Source organism: Acomys russatus, chromosome 28 (assembly GCF_903995435.1).
Source record: "Acomys russatus chromosome 28, mAcoRus1.1, whole genome shotgun sequence".
Taxonomy (NCBI): domain Eukaryota; kingdom Metazoa; phylum Chordata; class Mammalia; order Rodentia; family Muridae; genus Acomys; species Acomys russatus.
In genome coordinates, this window is record NC_067164.1 from 42,328,795 (window position 1) to 42,346,143 (window position 17,349).

Here is a 17,349-nt window from a genome sequence, read left to right on the forward strand (position 1 = left end):
GCGAGTCAGGCTGATGCCTGTGTACACACAGTGTACCTGGAGCTGAGCTGCTGCTATTCCGGCTGACACGTAAGTATGACAGGTACAAAACTTAGAAAGTAAAAACAAAATACAAATGTTCAGAACAGTTACTCTGTGCTTAGAAATTATACAGAGAAGCAGAGCATTTTTGTCTGACAGTCTCTGACGGCCCACCAACAAAGCTGCAGCTCCAGTGAAGACACACTATCCTCCAAACACAGGTTAACTCACAGCTATGCTTTCATCAGACGTCCAGAGACAGCTACCTTGGAAACAAATTGACAAACACCAATGTACAGTTTGTTCAACGAGCATAAAATATTGCACAAGACGGTTTTGTTTAAAGAAAATCCAACTTCCCATAGTCCCAAATTTTTAAATGGTCCTCACATTTAGACATAGCAGTATTTTCTAGACAGGAAATATTAAATATTCTGTAATACTGTTAGAACTCCATTTGCCAGTTAGCACGCTTCCGTCTACTGTGGCAATGGAAATTTCAGAGAACGTTTGGCAAAGACAGTCAGAGCAGACTGCGAAACATACATGTGAACGCACAGGACAAAGCGATGGCCCCAACTCTGCTCAGGCCCTCAGACTGCCCCAGTGACGGTCAGACTGTGGTTGAGTAGGACTCTCTTTGTGGGGGCTGCCCCCCTGGGCTGTCACGGTTGCTCCCCTCAGTCCCCAGTGCCCCATCTTCCACATCGCTCTCGCTGCCTTCTGCCAAAGCAGGATTCAGAGACACGGGGCCAGATTTTCTGTGCAAAGGAAAAGCAATGCCACTTTCCTGTAAGGAACTATCTATGAAATCCTCATCCGATGAGTGGAACGAGTCATCGTCTCCTATTAAGTGGCTGACGATGTGGATTCCGTCAAAAGGCGGTTGGCTGGAGAAGTCCCGCTGGCCTTTGAGGCACCTGAGCTGTTGAAAACAAAATAGAGGTTATTGGATACACTCAAACTGAAGCACATGCAATGGCCTCACAACAAAGCTGGTAATTTATATTCATGGAAGACAATGCCTTCATCTCTTTACGTACAGATTTTTTTTTTTAATGTTTTCTGTGTTGTGCAATGGACAGTCATTCTAACTGATTTTAACAGTCTTATGCCATGGAATTTATTATTCTGATTCTACAGATCAGGAAATGGAAATGTGAGAGAAACCTGCTGAGATTTTACAGTTAATAAGAGTTTCAATTTCAACTAAAACCTTAGCGTGCTGAAGATAACATGAACTCCATGTACCTCATTTCCACACGTGTCACAGTCTGGCTGCGTTACAAATCACACCATCTTTGTCCCTGGGTTATTCTGAGGTAAGTCACAGACAGGCTATCAGTTCACCTGCGAGTATTAGCTGAATTTCTAGGAGGTATGGACTTAAAGGCTACACTTCATTATTACACACGTTCATCCTGAAAGCACGCCACCATAATCCTATAAGTGATACAAATGACTGAGAAACCATTAGTTCTGAGTCTCAGAGCTGGGATGTAGCTCAGTTAGTTGTGTCTTCACTAGCACACACAGAGCTGTGTGCTGCACCCCACACTTTAAACCAGGCACTGCACACTGTAATCCAAGCCCTGGAGGTGGAGGCAGGGATTTAATGTCACTCTCAACTCCATAGCAAGTTTGAGGCCAGCATGAAACGCAGAGGACAGTCTCCAATCCCAAGGCCGCCACACACGAACACTCATCAAATCCACGGCACGCGTGCCCACTGCTGATGCTTGTTTTTTAAACTCTGTTTTATTTGGGGGTAGTGGTGCCTCTATCTCCCTTCCACCAGCCCGTTAAGCTAGTGGGGAGAGGAGGTGCAGACGCCTCTGGCCCCCTTTGGACATGGCCTCTGGGTTCTCGCTCTGCTCTTTGGAAAGAAGAGTCTGACTTCTCTCAAGGGGGTTAGGTCTGCTCTCTTTCTTTTTTTCTTTGGCAACCAGAGCTCTGTGCTCTCCCTAGAGATTTCCAGGGCCAGTCTCATACAAGGAGGCTAGGAAGCGAAACGCCATCTGTACATGTGTTGGGAACTCTCGCCTAGATCTTCCAAAAGCCCCTACCCCAGGGGTCACTGCTTCAGCTTTCCTTAAATTCCATCGAAGCCCCATACTCAGCGTCACCATCAGATACCACCCAACCCTGCCCTCGGGAACTTATGCTGCAAATATAAAGTTAACTTTGACTTTCATTTGTCCTGTACACTGTGTCTATTTCCTCTACCGGAAAGTACAGAATTAAAGCCAGCAAGTAACGATTAACTGACCACCAACTACCGTGCGGACCACACGGTGTGCGCGGTGAGGTGCACCCCACGCTGCCGCCCTGTCATTCCTATCAACCTGCATGCCTGCTCTCGCTGACAGCCTCCTAGTCACTATCTTTCAAATCTCGAGATAAAGGCGACGTGCAACAGGCAGGAAACGTTACAAACACTTTCAAAACTAACGGTTCGCAGAGAAAAGCCATTAGAGCCTTGCCACGCTGCCTCCCGGCTTCCTGACAGGACTTCCAGGAAGAAGTGGAGACATCTCAGCGATTCCCTGCTTGCGTGTGGCAACAGGAACAAAGGATGCTCACTGGGGGAGCACAGCAACTTCTGGCTCACGCATTCATTCCTCAGCAAGAGGAGAAAATTATACTGAGGGACGGTGAAACTAAAGCAGCATATGGCCTCTTGGCATAACTCAAGGAGCCTAAGTCCGGCTCTGAGTAGCCACCCAAAAGGCACAGAACGCCAGAGTGCCGCTCAGCGTCGGGAGACGCAGTGCTTCATCCCAACTGCTGTGCTCTGATGCAACGTCCCACTGCCGCATTGCAACACATGATTTATAGCTCTGAGTGTTGGGCTCAGTCAGTTAATCTCTTCCTTTCTCTTTTCTTCCCCGGAGCCTTCTGAGGAAACACTAAGGAACACATGCCTTCCTTCTTCCTGGCTGTTACAGAGGAGGTGGCATGGCAGAACCACCACAGCTTGTCAATTGTTGGGAAAGCTGTGGTTTTCCTTTGCTTTAACAAAATGTATTACAATGAACACACTGCAGCCTTCATCAGATGAGGCAATGCGGGTTGAGGGCTTAGGTTCTCAACATGGAGGGTGACGCCTAACACCTCTCTGAGAAGTGTTGATAGGACTATGGAACGGGTACGCTGGGTTATGATGGGGACATTTAGGAGGCACCTGGGCAGGGAATTTCAGGTACTGAGTGTGATTTCAAAAGAGCTGTATGTGGGCAAATCCCCTGGCAGTGTCCATCATGTCTAGGGCACGGGCAGAAGGCCAGCGCTGGGCCTTCTGCAGCACAGAGGACCTGGTTTTCTAGTTTACAGAATTTTTAACTCTCCATCACCAGACTTCCAGGAGTTAGTTATATTTAGAAAGATGACCTTCAGCGTTTGTTGGGATAGAAGGCCCTCTGTGGAATGGCCGCCAACCCTAGCGTCTTTGTTCTGGCTAAGAGGAGAGGCTGATACAGTGACTGTGGGAAGGCTGTGGGAATGTGGAGATGAGGTACGGCAGAACACGTGTCTGCTGTGTAAGAAGCCTTGGGTTTAATCCTGAGTGACGGGGAAAATGAATGAAAATGAATATCACTGTGGCCGACCCTCTGTTAAAACCAAGTGGGGCTGAGCCAATGAGGAAAAGAAACTCACACGTCAGGACTCTCAGCCTCCAAACAGTGAGTGCCTGCTCAGTCTTGGCAGACGCCCCAGGGGACACCATCTCTCAGTGCACAGCAGGCAGTTGTGAGGCAAATCATGCCCTGGAGGCAGCCCCAGGAGCACTCTGTTTCAACTGGCTATTTCCTACAGTTGTCTCCTTGGGGATACAGGGAGTCACCCCTGAGGTCCCTCTTAAACTAAACACTGCCGCTCCAGGCAGTGTGTTCCCTCTGTGCTTCTGGTCTTACCAAATAGTCTTTTGGGCCAATCAGGGATGAAAAACAATTGATAAAAACTACTGACTATGTTGCTCAGGTGGTCTTGAACTTGTGACCTGAGTGTCTTAGACACTCAAGTGCTGAGATTCAGAAGCAGAATCAGGACATCTGTATGTCCTGGAAAGTAGACATAGTTTAAGCAAACTATCCGGAGGCTCACTACCTTTTTAATTCTTGGATAAATATAACACAAATATCCTTATAACACCAAGCAACAAGAATTCCTTAATTGTGAAACTCCTGGGTAAAATCAGACATAGGTTTTAAGTTCCTGAAGTGCTTTTAAAGTACCTCTGAGGTCCACTGAGGAGCTAGGGGAGAGAGAGGGAAAGAGGAGAGAGAAAAAGGGGGGGCGAGCGAGGCAGATCTGCTATGGAAATAGAGGACCCGTGACTCAAATTATAAGCAAAGGACCCCCTTTTATATAGTCTTGAGACACCTCCAGAGAAGAGCCTGAGGTAGATCATCCTACAAAGAAGATCGAGGTCAACAGGTCCAGCTCAGCTCTCTCTCTCTCTTTTTTTTCACTCTCAGTGTCTCTTTTTTTTTTTTTTTGAAAATAATATTTTTATAAAAGAAAGTAAAATCATGGTTTCCTGTCCCCCATCTTCTCCTAGATCCTTCCTGCCCACCAGCTCCATTTCTTCTTTGTCTAGAAAACAAACAGGCAAATAAATCAGAATTTAAGAAAAAGAGGGGGAGGGGGAGGGGGGGCACAAGAAACACACACACACACAAAAACACAAAATCAGAAACTACAATAAATAAGCAAAAGACTAGTAAGACAAAAAAAACCTGAACAACACAATTGAGACAAACTGTCTACAAAAACACCACTGAGATCATTCTGTGTCAGCCTCTACTGCTGGGCACGCAGCCTGCTCTTCAATGTGGTTAATACACCCAGCAAGAATCCACTGGAGAAAACTATTTTTCCTTGGCAAGTGGGTGTCAATTGCAGGTTGCTTCTTGGTTGAGTGGGAGCCCATGTTTACTTCCTCGTTGCCGAGACCTTGTCTGGCTTGAACCTGTGCTTATTCCTCATGTGGATATTACCAGGGATGTCAAGCCAACATCTGAGACAAGCAACGCCAAGGATGGGCAACAGGGAAAAGAGAACCGCGCACCTACAACATGCACACTTACAGTCATGTCACTCCTGTGAGGACATGATCTCTATAAAAAGAAGCTGCCACATAACTGCCAAAATTGTCTGCATTATGCCTTTAGTTGTTATAAATTTACTATATAAGTAACATATCAACTAAAGAGAAGTTAGAAAATAATGCAACTCCACGGGTCCATAATCCTGAGGCTAATGTTAACATTTGCCATACCCTCTGAGATAGGCCTAACCTCACTTTCGCATGCACCCCCTTATAGCCCGTGTCCCCCATTGCTAGGACAGCTCCACATTTCTTAGCCTGACCATCTTCTGATGGTTGAGTGACTCCTCACTTAGGAACACACCACGATCTGCTTAATCAATCCTTCTTTGGAGGAATTTCTGACCCCCTCTCCCAATACACACCCTTCCAAGGAACCACAAGCTCTCGGAGCTTCCTGGTTAGCTCTTTAAGGCAGATGGACATGGAGAAGCATAAAGCCCAGCAAGAGGGTCACACGGTTCTGCAGAACTTTGCCTTCATGTTGGCCAGGCTGGTGGCCCAAGTGGAATCACAGTCCTTCAGCTGACCGTGACTGCAGCCGAAGATGATCCTAAACTCTTCACTCCCTCCTCCTCAGCTGCTGAGACTCAGGTATGCGCCACAACACCAGGCAAAGACAGCACTGAAGACCTAAGCAGAGGGGTCAGCAGGTATAGCTCTTGCTGCTGCCCAGGTGTGGGCCTCTGGGTTTCTATCACTAGCTTCCACTAAAGGCTGGATGTGGAGGAGTGCGCTTCCAACCCAGCATGAAGGGAGGGTGAAGACAGAAGGGTTACTGCAGTTAGTGGCGTAGAGTCACTGAGCTCCTGTGCTGTCCGTCAGAGGCCCAAGAACACCTGCTGTTCTTGTAGAGGACCTGGGTTTGGCTCCCAGCACCCACATGGTGACTAAAACCATTTGTGATTTCAGTTTCAGAGGACCCAACAACCGCTTTTGACCTCCATGGGCATGAGCCATGCACCTAATATACATACACATATGCAGGCAAAACACTCATACACACAAAATAAAAATACTTTTAAAACCCATATATACTCAAATATGCTTCAAAACTGACTTGCAACTTGATCCTAACCCAACTAACAAAATAACAATCCAATTCAGTAAGACATTAACTACATCAAAAAGCTGCTAGAATTCTGCAAAGGCCTTGAGCACATTCATGCCTCATGTGAGGTACAAGTATCGGCATGGACACGCTGGCCTGAGGCAGAGGGGACACGCTGGCCTGAGGCAGAGGGACACGCTGGCCTGAGGCAGAGGGACACGCTGGCCTGAGGCAGAGGGACACGCTGGCCTGAGGCAGAGGGACACGCTGGCCTGAGGCAGAGGGACACGCTGGCCTGGGCAAGGGACCGCTGGCCTGAGGACAGAGGGACACGCTGGCCTGAGGCAGAGGGACACGCTGGCCTGAGGCAGAGGGACACGCTGGCATGAGGCAGAGGGACACGCTGGCATGAGGCAGAGGGACACGCTGGCATGAGGCAGAGGGACACGCTGGCATGAGGCAGAGGGACACGCTGGCATGAGGCAGAGGAACACGCTGGCATGAGGCAGAGGGACACGCTGGCATGAGGCAGAGGGACACGCAACATGGCGTCCCCAGGGCACTGGTCCTTACCTGATGTGGAGCACTTCATCATGGTATGCATTAAGAAACAAAAAAAAAGTAAGGACATGAAGAATGTAACATGTATGACACTGAACACGCTTACCACAACTTTAAAAATTAGCAGGACCTTAGCCTTGCACTCTGTCACGGAGGCAGAGCTCAGGGGTTCTCTGCAAGCATGAAAACACCAACCCTTTGGCGACTGGCAAAGGGGGTAAGACACATAACCAGTAAAGAACAGGGCACAAAATGCTGTGTGGTTAATAAGAAAACAGGAAGCTGTTATGTCCGTAGTCTGATGAGTGCTGGCTCTGACAGGAAACAGCGGAATTTCTAAGTGCGTGATGTGAAACTTCAAACACAAAAGCTATTAGCAACCACTACACCTACCTTACATCAAAATCGCCACTAAAATATTAGAGTGGGAAGAAGCTGCAGGGGTCCTTATGAAACTGCACGTGGCTCCATGGCAGCTAAGTGTCTGTTTACTCTAGGAACTAAGCTGTTATATGTTAAGATAAACAAGTAAGTTGTACTGACTTCAGAGTCACGGCGCCTCTGTGTAGACCAAGGAAATCTGATCACCTGGGCAAGTGCCCACGGGTCGGACGAGGTGACAATGCTCTCTTCCTGTTTGCTCTCTAGTAGCCACATGATTTACTTGTCAAGGGTTAAGAGTTCATTCCTACACTTGATTTTAAAGAGACATGAGTGGTATTTTGCAACATCTAAACAAAGGAATTTATATAATTAGTGAGATATTAATAGAATATATTTACACGGCACTGTACAGATATGATGCTTATTACTCCAAGTTAAAGAACCCTTTCTCCTGTGTGTGAGCAGAGATTGCATGGTGCAGACCAAAAAAAAAGAAGAAAGAGCCCTGGGTATTTTGAAAGACGATCAATCCACAACAAAGTGGAAAAAGCGATCCACACACCAAAAAAAACCCCTAAACCAGATGAACTTTGATCAGCACTAGACAAGGTCTAAACTAGCGAAGTGAGTCATGTGACAGTGAGTGAACTGCAAAACAGTTGCAGTAAATTTCCAAGATTGAGTCATATCAGACTGCAAAGCCCCCTCCGTGCACTGGTGTTTGTATATCAGGGTCTGAACAGCACAGATCTTTTTCAGATGAATAATACTTCTGCAGGTGACACACAATAGGGAGAACTGGCTATACATCACGCTTCATATAGGAGTAGGGTTAAAGTCTGACAGTCATACGGGCTGCTAAATTACACACATTTTATTCCCCCCACACACATTTGGTCAATAATTTTGTTGGATTCTTTCTAGAATACGTTCAGTAGTTTTTCCAGATTTAGTTTTTAAACAACATCCTAAACATGAAATGTCAACCCTCACGCTAAGCTACTTCTCCCTTTTTAAAGCATTGACTGGAGATTTCCTTGGGTTTCACCGTGTCTTTCTCATCTTGGTAGTCCATACAAGATGGGAGTTTGGAAGTTTCTGTATACTGTAAATGATTGTCTGCCCATGTCTTGCCTGAAATACCACGATTGTTTATGAAAAGTATCCTTAATAAAGCTGGGCACAGTTAGGCTTCGAAAAAAATAAATTCAAATGAGGAATGACATGCTATTTTTTCTTTCTTTTTCCTTTTTCCAACGTGCAGTACTTAAGAAGTCCTCTAATCTGAAATGCTGAGACATTTCCCTGAAACACTGAGAAACTTAAAGCTTAAAAAAAAAGGAAAGAAAGAAAGAAAAGGAAGGCACGAAGCCAGGTGGTGATGGCACACACCTTTAATCCCAGCACTTGGGAGACAGAGTCAGGCTGATCTTCGTGCATTTGAGACCAGCCTGGTCTACAGAGTGATTCTAGGACAGCCAAGGCTACACAGAGAAACCCTGCCTCAAAAAAACTAAAAAAAAAAAAAAAAGACGTTAAGTAAATCATTAAAAACACTGAAAATGTAAGAAATTAAAGATTCTATTTAAAAATGTATGAAATGTAATGGCTAATTCACGTTCTGAATCAGCAAAGACCTCTAAAGCAACATGTGAACAGGGCGGAAAGTCTGACCCAGAGCAGGAGGGAGGGCCACCACAGACAGAGACCCTGTTCCACGAGGTCCTGTGGGAAGCAGAGCGAGACTGCGGCTGCGTGTCTCTTCCTGGAGCTGACGGATCTTGACAGAATTGAAACCATTAGCAATATTTAGACAGCGGCCTAATGCCGTGGTGATGAGGCTAGGAAGATATGAAGTTCTATGTAAATTACGACCAGTGACAGGAAATAAATCACTTCACACTTGTTTCACTCTGAACTTTTAAGGCTAGATCAAAGTACCACAAAAATTTCATTTGATTTAACCTTTAGCTGAAGTATTAAAAAACACTCAGACTGCCAACAAGTTGCCCTCATCAAATTTTACTTTTTTGTCTGGACTGAATTATGTCAACAGGAATTGCTGAAGCTGTATGGTGCGTTTTTATCCTTACATCAAGCAAAGCCAATGTGCACTGTCAAACACAAATACAGCACTAGATGCTGATGAGCTGAGGAAGAAAAGAGCAAGTAAGCCTCCTGCCACCAGTGATCTTGTGTCTAGGGAAGAGACTGCATAGCTGGTGTCAGGGCGTCAACCCCAGTGTACAAGAAATCCACAGGCGGAGCCAGGCACTGGGCCAGAGGTGAGACTGCTGAAGGGGAGGGCGGGAAGGCGATGCCTGAGCTGGGTCTTTAGGGACAAGCAGGTGCTAAGGGGGAGACCCAGGTATGGGTGGCATGGCGGCGAGAGAGACAGAAGCTGAGAAGGTATCGTGTGTTGAGAAACAAGTAGTTTGATGGGACTGGACAGAAGTCTTGACAGATGAAACAGGAGGAATCTCGGTTTACGCTGAAGGCTGTGGGGACCCATGGGGCAGGAAGTCATTAGAACTACATAATCATATGGACACTGCTTGTGACAACATGCTGGGTACTTCTTTTGTGGCCTTTGCAGTGTCTCTGGCATTGTTTGAAGGACCTTTGTGGAGCAACTTTAATTCCACTATTCATTTCTGCAAGGTAACTGAGGGACAAAAGTATGTGCCCGTAGGGACACAGCTAGGGAGTCAACTACACACCTGGCACTGTTGAAAGTCCCATACTGTCTAGTTAGGCAGACGTCAACAACCTAAATAGATGCAGATAAAATGAAGTGTGGGGTGGTTAAACAGGTTAACAGACAAGCAAGAGCCAAGCGCCATGGTCCTTTTTAGTGGGTCATGATACGCGAATTGCAGTTTTCAAGGTACCAGAACACTCAAGACACATGTTATAGTTATGAATCCATCATCATCATCATCGTTATTATGTATGCACAAAGTGTCTTTAAACACTGCAGTGAGCATCATTCATAGACCTCAGGGAATGTTCAAAAGACAAAGAGCATCAATGTTCAAACCTGACTACTGAGCGGGTAAGGTAAGGTGCCCTCACACAGCAATGCAAACCATCTGGGATGGAGAATTGTGAGTTAAGGGCAGCATTGGCTATGTAATGAGACTTTGCTTCAAAATGAAGGGGGGAAAGTGGGCAGGGCTACTGAGGTACAGCAGTAGAGTTGACTATATCCACAGAGCTGGGCAACCATTGCCACAACCAACCTGAGGATATTTTCAACACACAAACAAACACACAAACAAACAAACAAAAAACCACCACACACCGTCAGCTGTCATGCCCTGTCTGCCTTCCACCTTCTCCTCAACCCCAGTGAGCTGCCAGTCTATGGCTGTCTCTACAGGTCTTCCTATTCTGTGCCTCTCATGTAAGTGGTGTCGTTGGGTTTGTGGCCTTCCGAGACTGATCTTGCTCACCGTTTGTCTGTTTTACAGCACACATCAGTACTATACTCTTTTGCTGCCGAGTCCCTTCCATTGCACAGATACCCTATAGCTACCCTCTTGCTGACAGATGTCTGGACGGGTTTCATTTTCTGGCTACTATAAACAATGTTAGGAATATTCATGCACCCGTTTCAGCGTGGACATTTCATTTTTCTTGGGTATAAAGACAGAAGTGGAACTGCTAGGCACATGGTAAGCATGTTTTGCCATTTGAGAAAATGAGACACTATCTTTCAAGGTGTCAGCACCATTTTCTCTTCCCACCTGCTGTGTACAGGAGCTCAGATTTCTCCTTATCTTTGTCAATGTTTATTATCTGCTTATATGTCCCTGGTTATTTACTGTGGTTTTATTTGCATTTCCTTAATGGCTAATGATGCTGAACATATTTTTCTTGTGGTTACTGGCTATTTGTAGATATATTTTAGAAAACAGTCTAGCGAGGCTTTGGGTTGAATAGTTAAGACAGGGTCTCTCTGTGTAGCCCTGGCTGACCTAGAACTCCCTTTATAGATCAGGCTAGCCTTGAACTCACAGAGATCCGCCTGCCTCTGCCTCCCTCAGTGCTGGGATTAAAGGCGTGCACCACCATTGCCCAGCTGAGATTCTCTACTTGATTGATAAATGAGGTATTAATCTTATTAGACAATGTTTATGTATCTATATCTGTCTCTCTGTCTACCTAATGTTTACATATCTCTGTCTGTCTATCTGTCTACCTAGGAGATCTATATCTATCTGTCTGTCTGTCTATCTATCCATCCATCCATCTCCCTAGAAGATCTGTATCTATCCGTCTCCCTCCCTCCCTGGGGCTGTACACAGGTGCACACAGGCATGTGCATATGGACGTCAGAGGTCAAACCATGTCTTCCTTATTGTTCTCCATCTCCTTTTTGAGAGAAGGTCTTTTACCAGCCTGTAGCTCACCAATTGGCCAGTTAGGCTGGCCAGGGAGCCCTAGGATGTTCCTGTCCCCATGCCCTTGAGCTGGGGTCACGTCACCATGCCTGGATTTTTCCATGGGTGCTAAGGACCTGAACCCAGATCCTGGTGCTGGTTCAGCAGGATCCACCCAGACCCCTCCCCCTATCTCCAGACGGTTCAGTTTTGATGTCCATTCCCAAGGTTGTCTTGCGACTTTCTTGATGGTGTTCCCTGAAGCATAACAGTTAACAGTTTACCTATTCTTATCACCTCGCTTCTGCTGTCATAGCTTGGACTGCGACTTTAAATAAGCTACATTTTCTTTTCCTGCCAAAATCATGGTTCAATCTAGAAACTCAGATACTAGACATACTCCACAAAAGACAGCCTGGAAGCCATTCTAGTGATAGAGTAAATTGCTTTGCTTTAACAAATATGCTGAAAAATATATTTAAAAACCAGATATCATATATCTGATAATAGTTGAAAGTATAAAAGTCTCTGAAAACTCAATTTTGAAAAAACAAACAAACAAAAAACCAAAGATGGGTTTCAAAATCAGAAAAGGACTCAAACAGACATTTTCCTAATGATATAAATATCCAATTGGGCTACTCAAAGGTGTTCTACTTCCTTACGCCACACAGGGATGCCTGTAAGAACCGCCGGGACGCCCAAATACCTGAGAGGCCAAGGGAGAAGGGTGAGTTAGAAGCCACCGGTCCTGGCTGCACAGGAGACTGAAGCCTTCAAACGCACTAGGATGGCCATCACCACACAGACAGATCAAGGTCTAGCCAGAGACCAGGAACCTCACACACACGGTGGGACAAAAACTGTTACAATAGCTTTGGAAAGCAGTAGGTATTCCTTCAGCTGGTGAACGTGGAGTTGGCTTACGGTCCAACACATATCAGCAAATGTAAACAAAGGCTCATACAGAAGTTTGTCTGTGATGTTCACAGTAGCATTAGTCACGACAGCAAAAGGAGAGTAAGCCAATGTCTATCAACTAGTCAAGAGATAGAATGTGGTATATTCATATTTTTAACATTATTAGGCAATACAAAAGAATGAAGTGTGGACACACAGTATCAAGGAACCTGCACAGAGACAGAAAGGGAACCAGTGGTTGCCTAAAGGTGAGGGAGGAGTAACTGCTAACGGTTACTGAGCTTTTCTTCTACAGCACCAACAGAGAGTTCTAGAACGGACTGGGATGACAGCTGCACCGCTCTGTGAACACACCAAAAGCCCACAGAACTATAAACTTTGTGTGTTTGTGAACCTGATCACATATGACTATCTTGATAAAATGATTGTTTTACTTTTATAAAACTAGGCAGTAATTTTGTGTGTGTGATTCAAACAGAGATACAGACAGGCTGAAAATAAGTAATTGTCTACTTGGAGAGTAATTTCTAACTGATAGAAATAAAAATCACCAACAATGTAAACCTTCTACATGCAGTTCTTCCCTCAATAAAAAAACAAAGGAGGCTTCCTCCGTCAGCTCCATCTTAAATAGGAAGATGCTGCTGAATGTTTTAGGCTGAGGCATTAAGCACAAAAGAGCCCACGAGTGACTTGTTGTGCTGTTCTCCAGAGCTGTAGCCCTGCACATGTACGCCACCCACCCCTGCCGCCGCCACCCTCCCCCCCCCCCCCCCGCCCGAGCTTGAAACCTCCTTCAGCTCGGTTAGCACCCTCCCTCCATCCTGAGGCTCGCAGGCTACTCTGTGGAGATTGGGCACTTGCAAACCACATGACCTCATGAATGCTATCTACCACACCACAGGTTCCTCACACTGACCACAACTTAAATCAGACAGGCAACAGAGCAGCACCAAGTCTGTGACACGAATATTGGCAGACATTTCCAGCTGTTCTGTTTGTGGGGAGAGAAAATCTGATTATCTCACGTCCAGCTGCATCTGTGAGATACTGTTCATGAAAAGCACATGATTTACTGCTGTAAAACCTCCAGCCACAGCTGAAAACTTTGTGCTTTAGTAAATCAGAGAGCAGTTCATCTTTAAGCAAAGCTTCTTTACTGACATTAATAAATGCCCTTAATTTGGGGAAGAGGGAAGCAAGCACTGTGGTATTTATTTTATTTGTTTATTTTTGTGTTTGTTTTTGCTTTTAAAGATACGATTTCTCTGTGTAGCCCTGGCTCACTTTTAGGCCAGGCTGGCCTCGAACTCACAGCCTGCCTCTGCCTCCCAAGTGGTGTGTATGTGTGTGAGTGTGTGTGTGTGAGTGTGTGTGTGTGTGAGCAAGAGAGAGAGTGAGTGAGTGAGTGTGTGTGTGTGTGTGTGTGTGTGTGTGTGTGTGTGTGTGTGTGGTGTGCAAAGAGGCCAGAGGAGGACATCAGCTGTCCTGCCTTATCATCCTCTACCCCGCTCCTTAGAGAGGATTTCTTACTGAACTTGGAGGCTGGCAGCAAGCGGCATAAAAACACCGCCTCCATTCCTCAAACACACAGCCATGCCTGGGTTTTTTGGTTGTTTTGTTTTTGTTTTTGTTTTGTCCTTTACATGGGTGTTGGGGTCTGAACTCCGGTTCTCCAGCCTTTGAAGCAAGTGCCTCTAACATAAAGTCACCTCTCCAGCCCACGCTAGGGATTATCCCGCGTGCTCAGGCCACGCTTCCGTGTGGTTGAACCACAGCACTGCCATACCGCTCCAACTTCCTGTCCCATGGCCGAGCCTCAGGACAGAAGGAACTTTAAGAACCACACAGTGTGACTGCTCTGGGATCATAAACTGAGGCGATACCTAACGCGTGCTTGGGAACTAAAAGATGTTCAAATGCTCACTAGCTGGATGAACTGGCACTTTAAGGACTTTAAGGATACAGGATCAGTGTCAAAGCCATAGACCCACGTCTCCTTACTCTAGGTCCACAGAAAGATGAGTTTTCTAGTCATCTCTACCACTATGGAGAACAAAGGCATGCAAAATCTGGAACCAAAACTAAACTAAAACAACCCCTCCACACGCACATGAATGAATGAATGAATGAGTGAGTGAGTGAATGAGTGAATGAATGAACAAACGAGGCACAAGTCCAGAACTACTGTTAACCAGACAGACTGCATGGAGACCAAGCACCTTCTCTCTGTTTTAGGGACATGTCCGGAAGCACTGGCGTAATAGTGAAAGGGAAAGTCAGGTGTTCGACAAAGAGCAGGAATAACACGCAGCTTTTAAATGTAAGACATTATTAAATACAAGAGTTGTGTGCAGCACTGCAGCACCTGAGAAAAGACATGGGATGTTACGCTGGGGTTATCTTTACTATTCCTTACCATCCTGGAAGAAGCCTCAAGCACAGCCTACCTCACTCCATCTGCTAAAAACCATTATTGAGAACTACAGAAGCCGCAGGGCTCACAGCACACTTCATTTTCTTACAAATTGCTGACTGCCATCTGTTCTTAATTTTCATATCTCATGTGCTCTTTTTTTCCTTTTCCTTTCTTTGTTCTTCTTTTCTTCCTTTGAGACAGGTTTCACCCTGTAGCCCTTCCTCCTTCATCTCTTGTTTTCTTTTGTTTTTGTTTTTTTTTATTTTATTAATTTATTCATATTACATCTCGATTGTTAGCCCTTCCCCTGTTTCCTCCCATTCTTCCCTCCCTCCCACTTCCCCCCTTCTCCCCTCCCCTATGTCTGTGATTGAAGGAGACCTCCTCCCCTTATATATGCTCTTAGAATATCGAGTCTCTTTTTGGTAACTTGCTATCCTTCCTCTGAGTGCCACCAGGCCTCCCCATCCAGGGGACGTGGTCAGAAAAGGGGCACCAGAGTTCGTGTGAGAGTCAGATCTCACTCTCCACTCAACGGTGGAGAATATCCTGTTCGTCGGCTAGGTCCTGGTAGGGGTTCGAAGTTTACTGCCTATATTCTCCTTGGCTGGTGCCTTAGTTTGAGGAGGACCCCAGGACCCAAATCTGCCTGTCATAAAGTTCTTCTTGTAGGTTTCCAGGACCCTGTGGGTCCTACTATTTCCCCATTCTTCCATGCTACTCTCGCCTAGAGTTTCAATAGGATGTCCTCTCTTCTGACTCACTTTTTTGGTAAGTAAAGTTTTTCATGGTACGTATCGCTTGGACTAGTGTTTTGATATGTGAGTATTTATCAGGAACCAGACAAGGCTGCCCTCTGTCCCCATATCTCTTCAATATAGTTCTTGAAGTTCTAGCCAGAGCAATAAGACATCAAAAGGAGATCAAGGGGATCCAAATGGGAAAGGAGGAAGTCAAATTATCCCTATTTGCAGATGATATGATAGTGTATATAAGTGACCCCCAAAAATTCCACCAGAGAACTACAGCTGATAAACACCTTCAGCAAATTGGCAGGATACAAAATAAACTCAAAAAAGTCAGTAGCTCTCCTGCTTCGTGTCTTGTATCTTTGGTTGTGAGTCCAGCCTTTAATGGCTGAGCCGTCTCTCTAGTCCTCTTCCTCAGCCTCAGGGTTAGGGTTACAGGTGTAGGCGCTACACCCACCTTCCAAGTGATATGCCTTAGCGCTTCCCTGCCCTCCACCCTAGCTCCTTCCTTCCTTCCTTCCTTTCTTCCGTCTCTCTCTTTTTTGGAGATAGGATTTTACTCTAGCCCAGGCTGGCTTCAGACTCCCAGTGATCCCAACTGCCTCAGCCTCCTAAGTAGTAGAGTTACTCTTCTTCCCCCGTCCTAGTCTCTTCAACCCTGCACTGCTGTTCTGACTGTCACAGATAGTTTTAGGGCCACCTCTTAAGACATTTACTGATCAGCCCCAGTAAGCACTGCTTTGGTTGGTACTATATACCGTAGTATAAATATTCTCACGTAATTTACTATTTAAATGCTTGCAAACTCAGAAGTGATACACTAAGGGGGCCATGAGGGTGGGGGAGAAGGTGGGTGCAGGGGTAGAGGGGGACCCAACACTGCAACCATCTTGAGAGAATTCCCATTGGCCATATCTGAAATAACATGAACTCCAAAAAAGTGGCAGGACTCTGAAAAGTAAGCTGACTTACAAACAGGGTCAAGAACCCGTCTCACTGCTGACTTCCACCTCAGGTCGCCTCTGAGCCTCAGGGAGTATACACGGACAAGTAGGGCAGTGTAGGAAGTGCTGTGGCCTCCCCTTCTCGGCCCTCCAGGGCAGCTCCACACTGTAGCCCACTATACAACTTTACTTGCCCTGCTCTGGGACCTGGGCACTGCATCATCATTTGAAGACTTTTGAGCCTTTAAGTCTAAATATCAGACCCAAACCCTGTGCTCTCAAAACTGGCTGGCTACCTGCTCAGACGTTACCCTAGAGATTTCTTTAAATATGTTCTGATTTATCTTATTATTTTGTATGTGGGGAGTTTTGCATACAAGTACATACGTGCACCATGGGCATATATGTGATGCCTCAAAGGTCAGATCCCGAGGCTGAGGTCACAGATACGGTTGTGAGCCGCCATGTGCGTTTTGGGGATTGAACCTGGGTCCCCTAAAAGAGCAGTCAGTGTTCTTAATCTCTAGACTATCTCCCCAGCCTCATGCTAGAAATCCTACGTAAATCTGCATATTCCCAAGAGATCTCCTTGTCCTCTCTGAGCTCTGGCACCTTTCCTTTTGTTTTCTAATTTTGAATTTTTCTTCTTTAAGTGGTTTTTAGACCATCTTAGCCCCTTCCACCAGGGTGTGTGCATATGTGTGTGTGTGTGTGTGTGTTTTATTCTTATAAATTAGCTCGTTTCTTATTAGATCAGTACCACAAATACACACACTTCATTAACAAGTTAAAAGCATGTGTGAG

At 45.8% G+C, this 17,349-nt stretch overlaps 1 protein-coding gene across 3 annotated transcripts in view; it reads right to left on the reverse strand.

The window, feature by feature from the left end:
* Positions 1–634: 634 nt before the first annotated feature.
* Positions 635–17,349, reverse strand: part of Evi5 (ecotropic viral integration site 5) — a 108,571-nt gene continuing 91,856 nt past the window's right edge. For all 3 annotated transcript variants that reach the window (XM_051170911.1, XM_051170910.1, XM_051170908.1), the window contains one exon: positions 635–946. In XM_051170911.1, coding sequence (XP_051026868.1) covers positions 635–946 — 312 coding nt within the window. The remainder of the gene's footprint in view (positions 947–17,349) is intronic.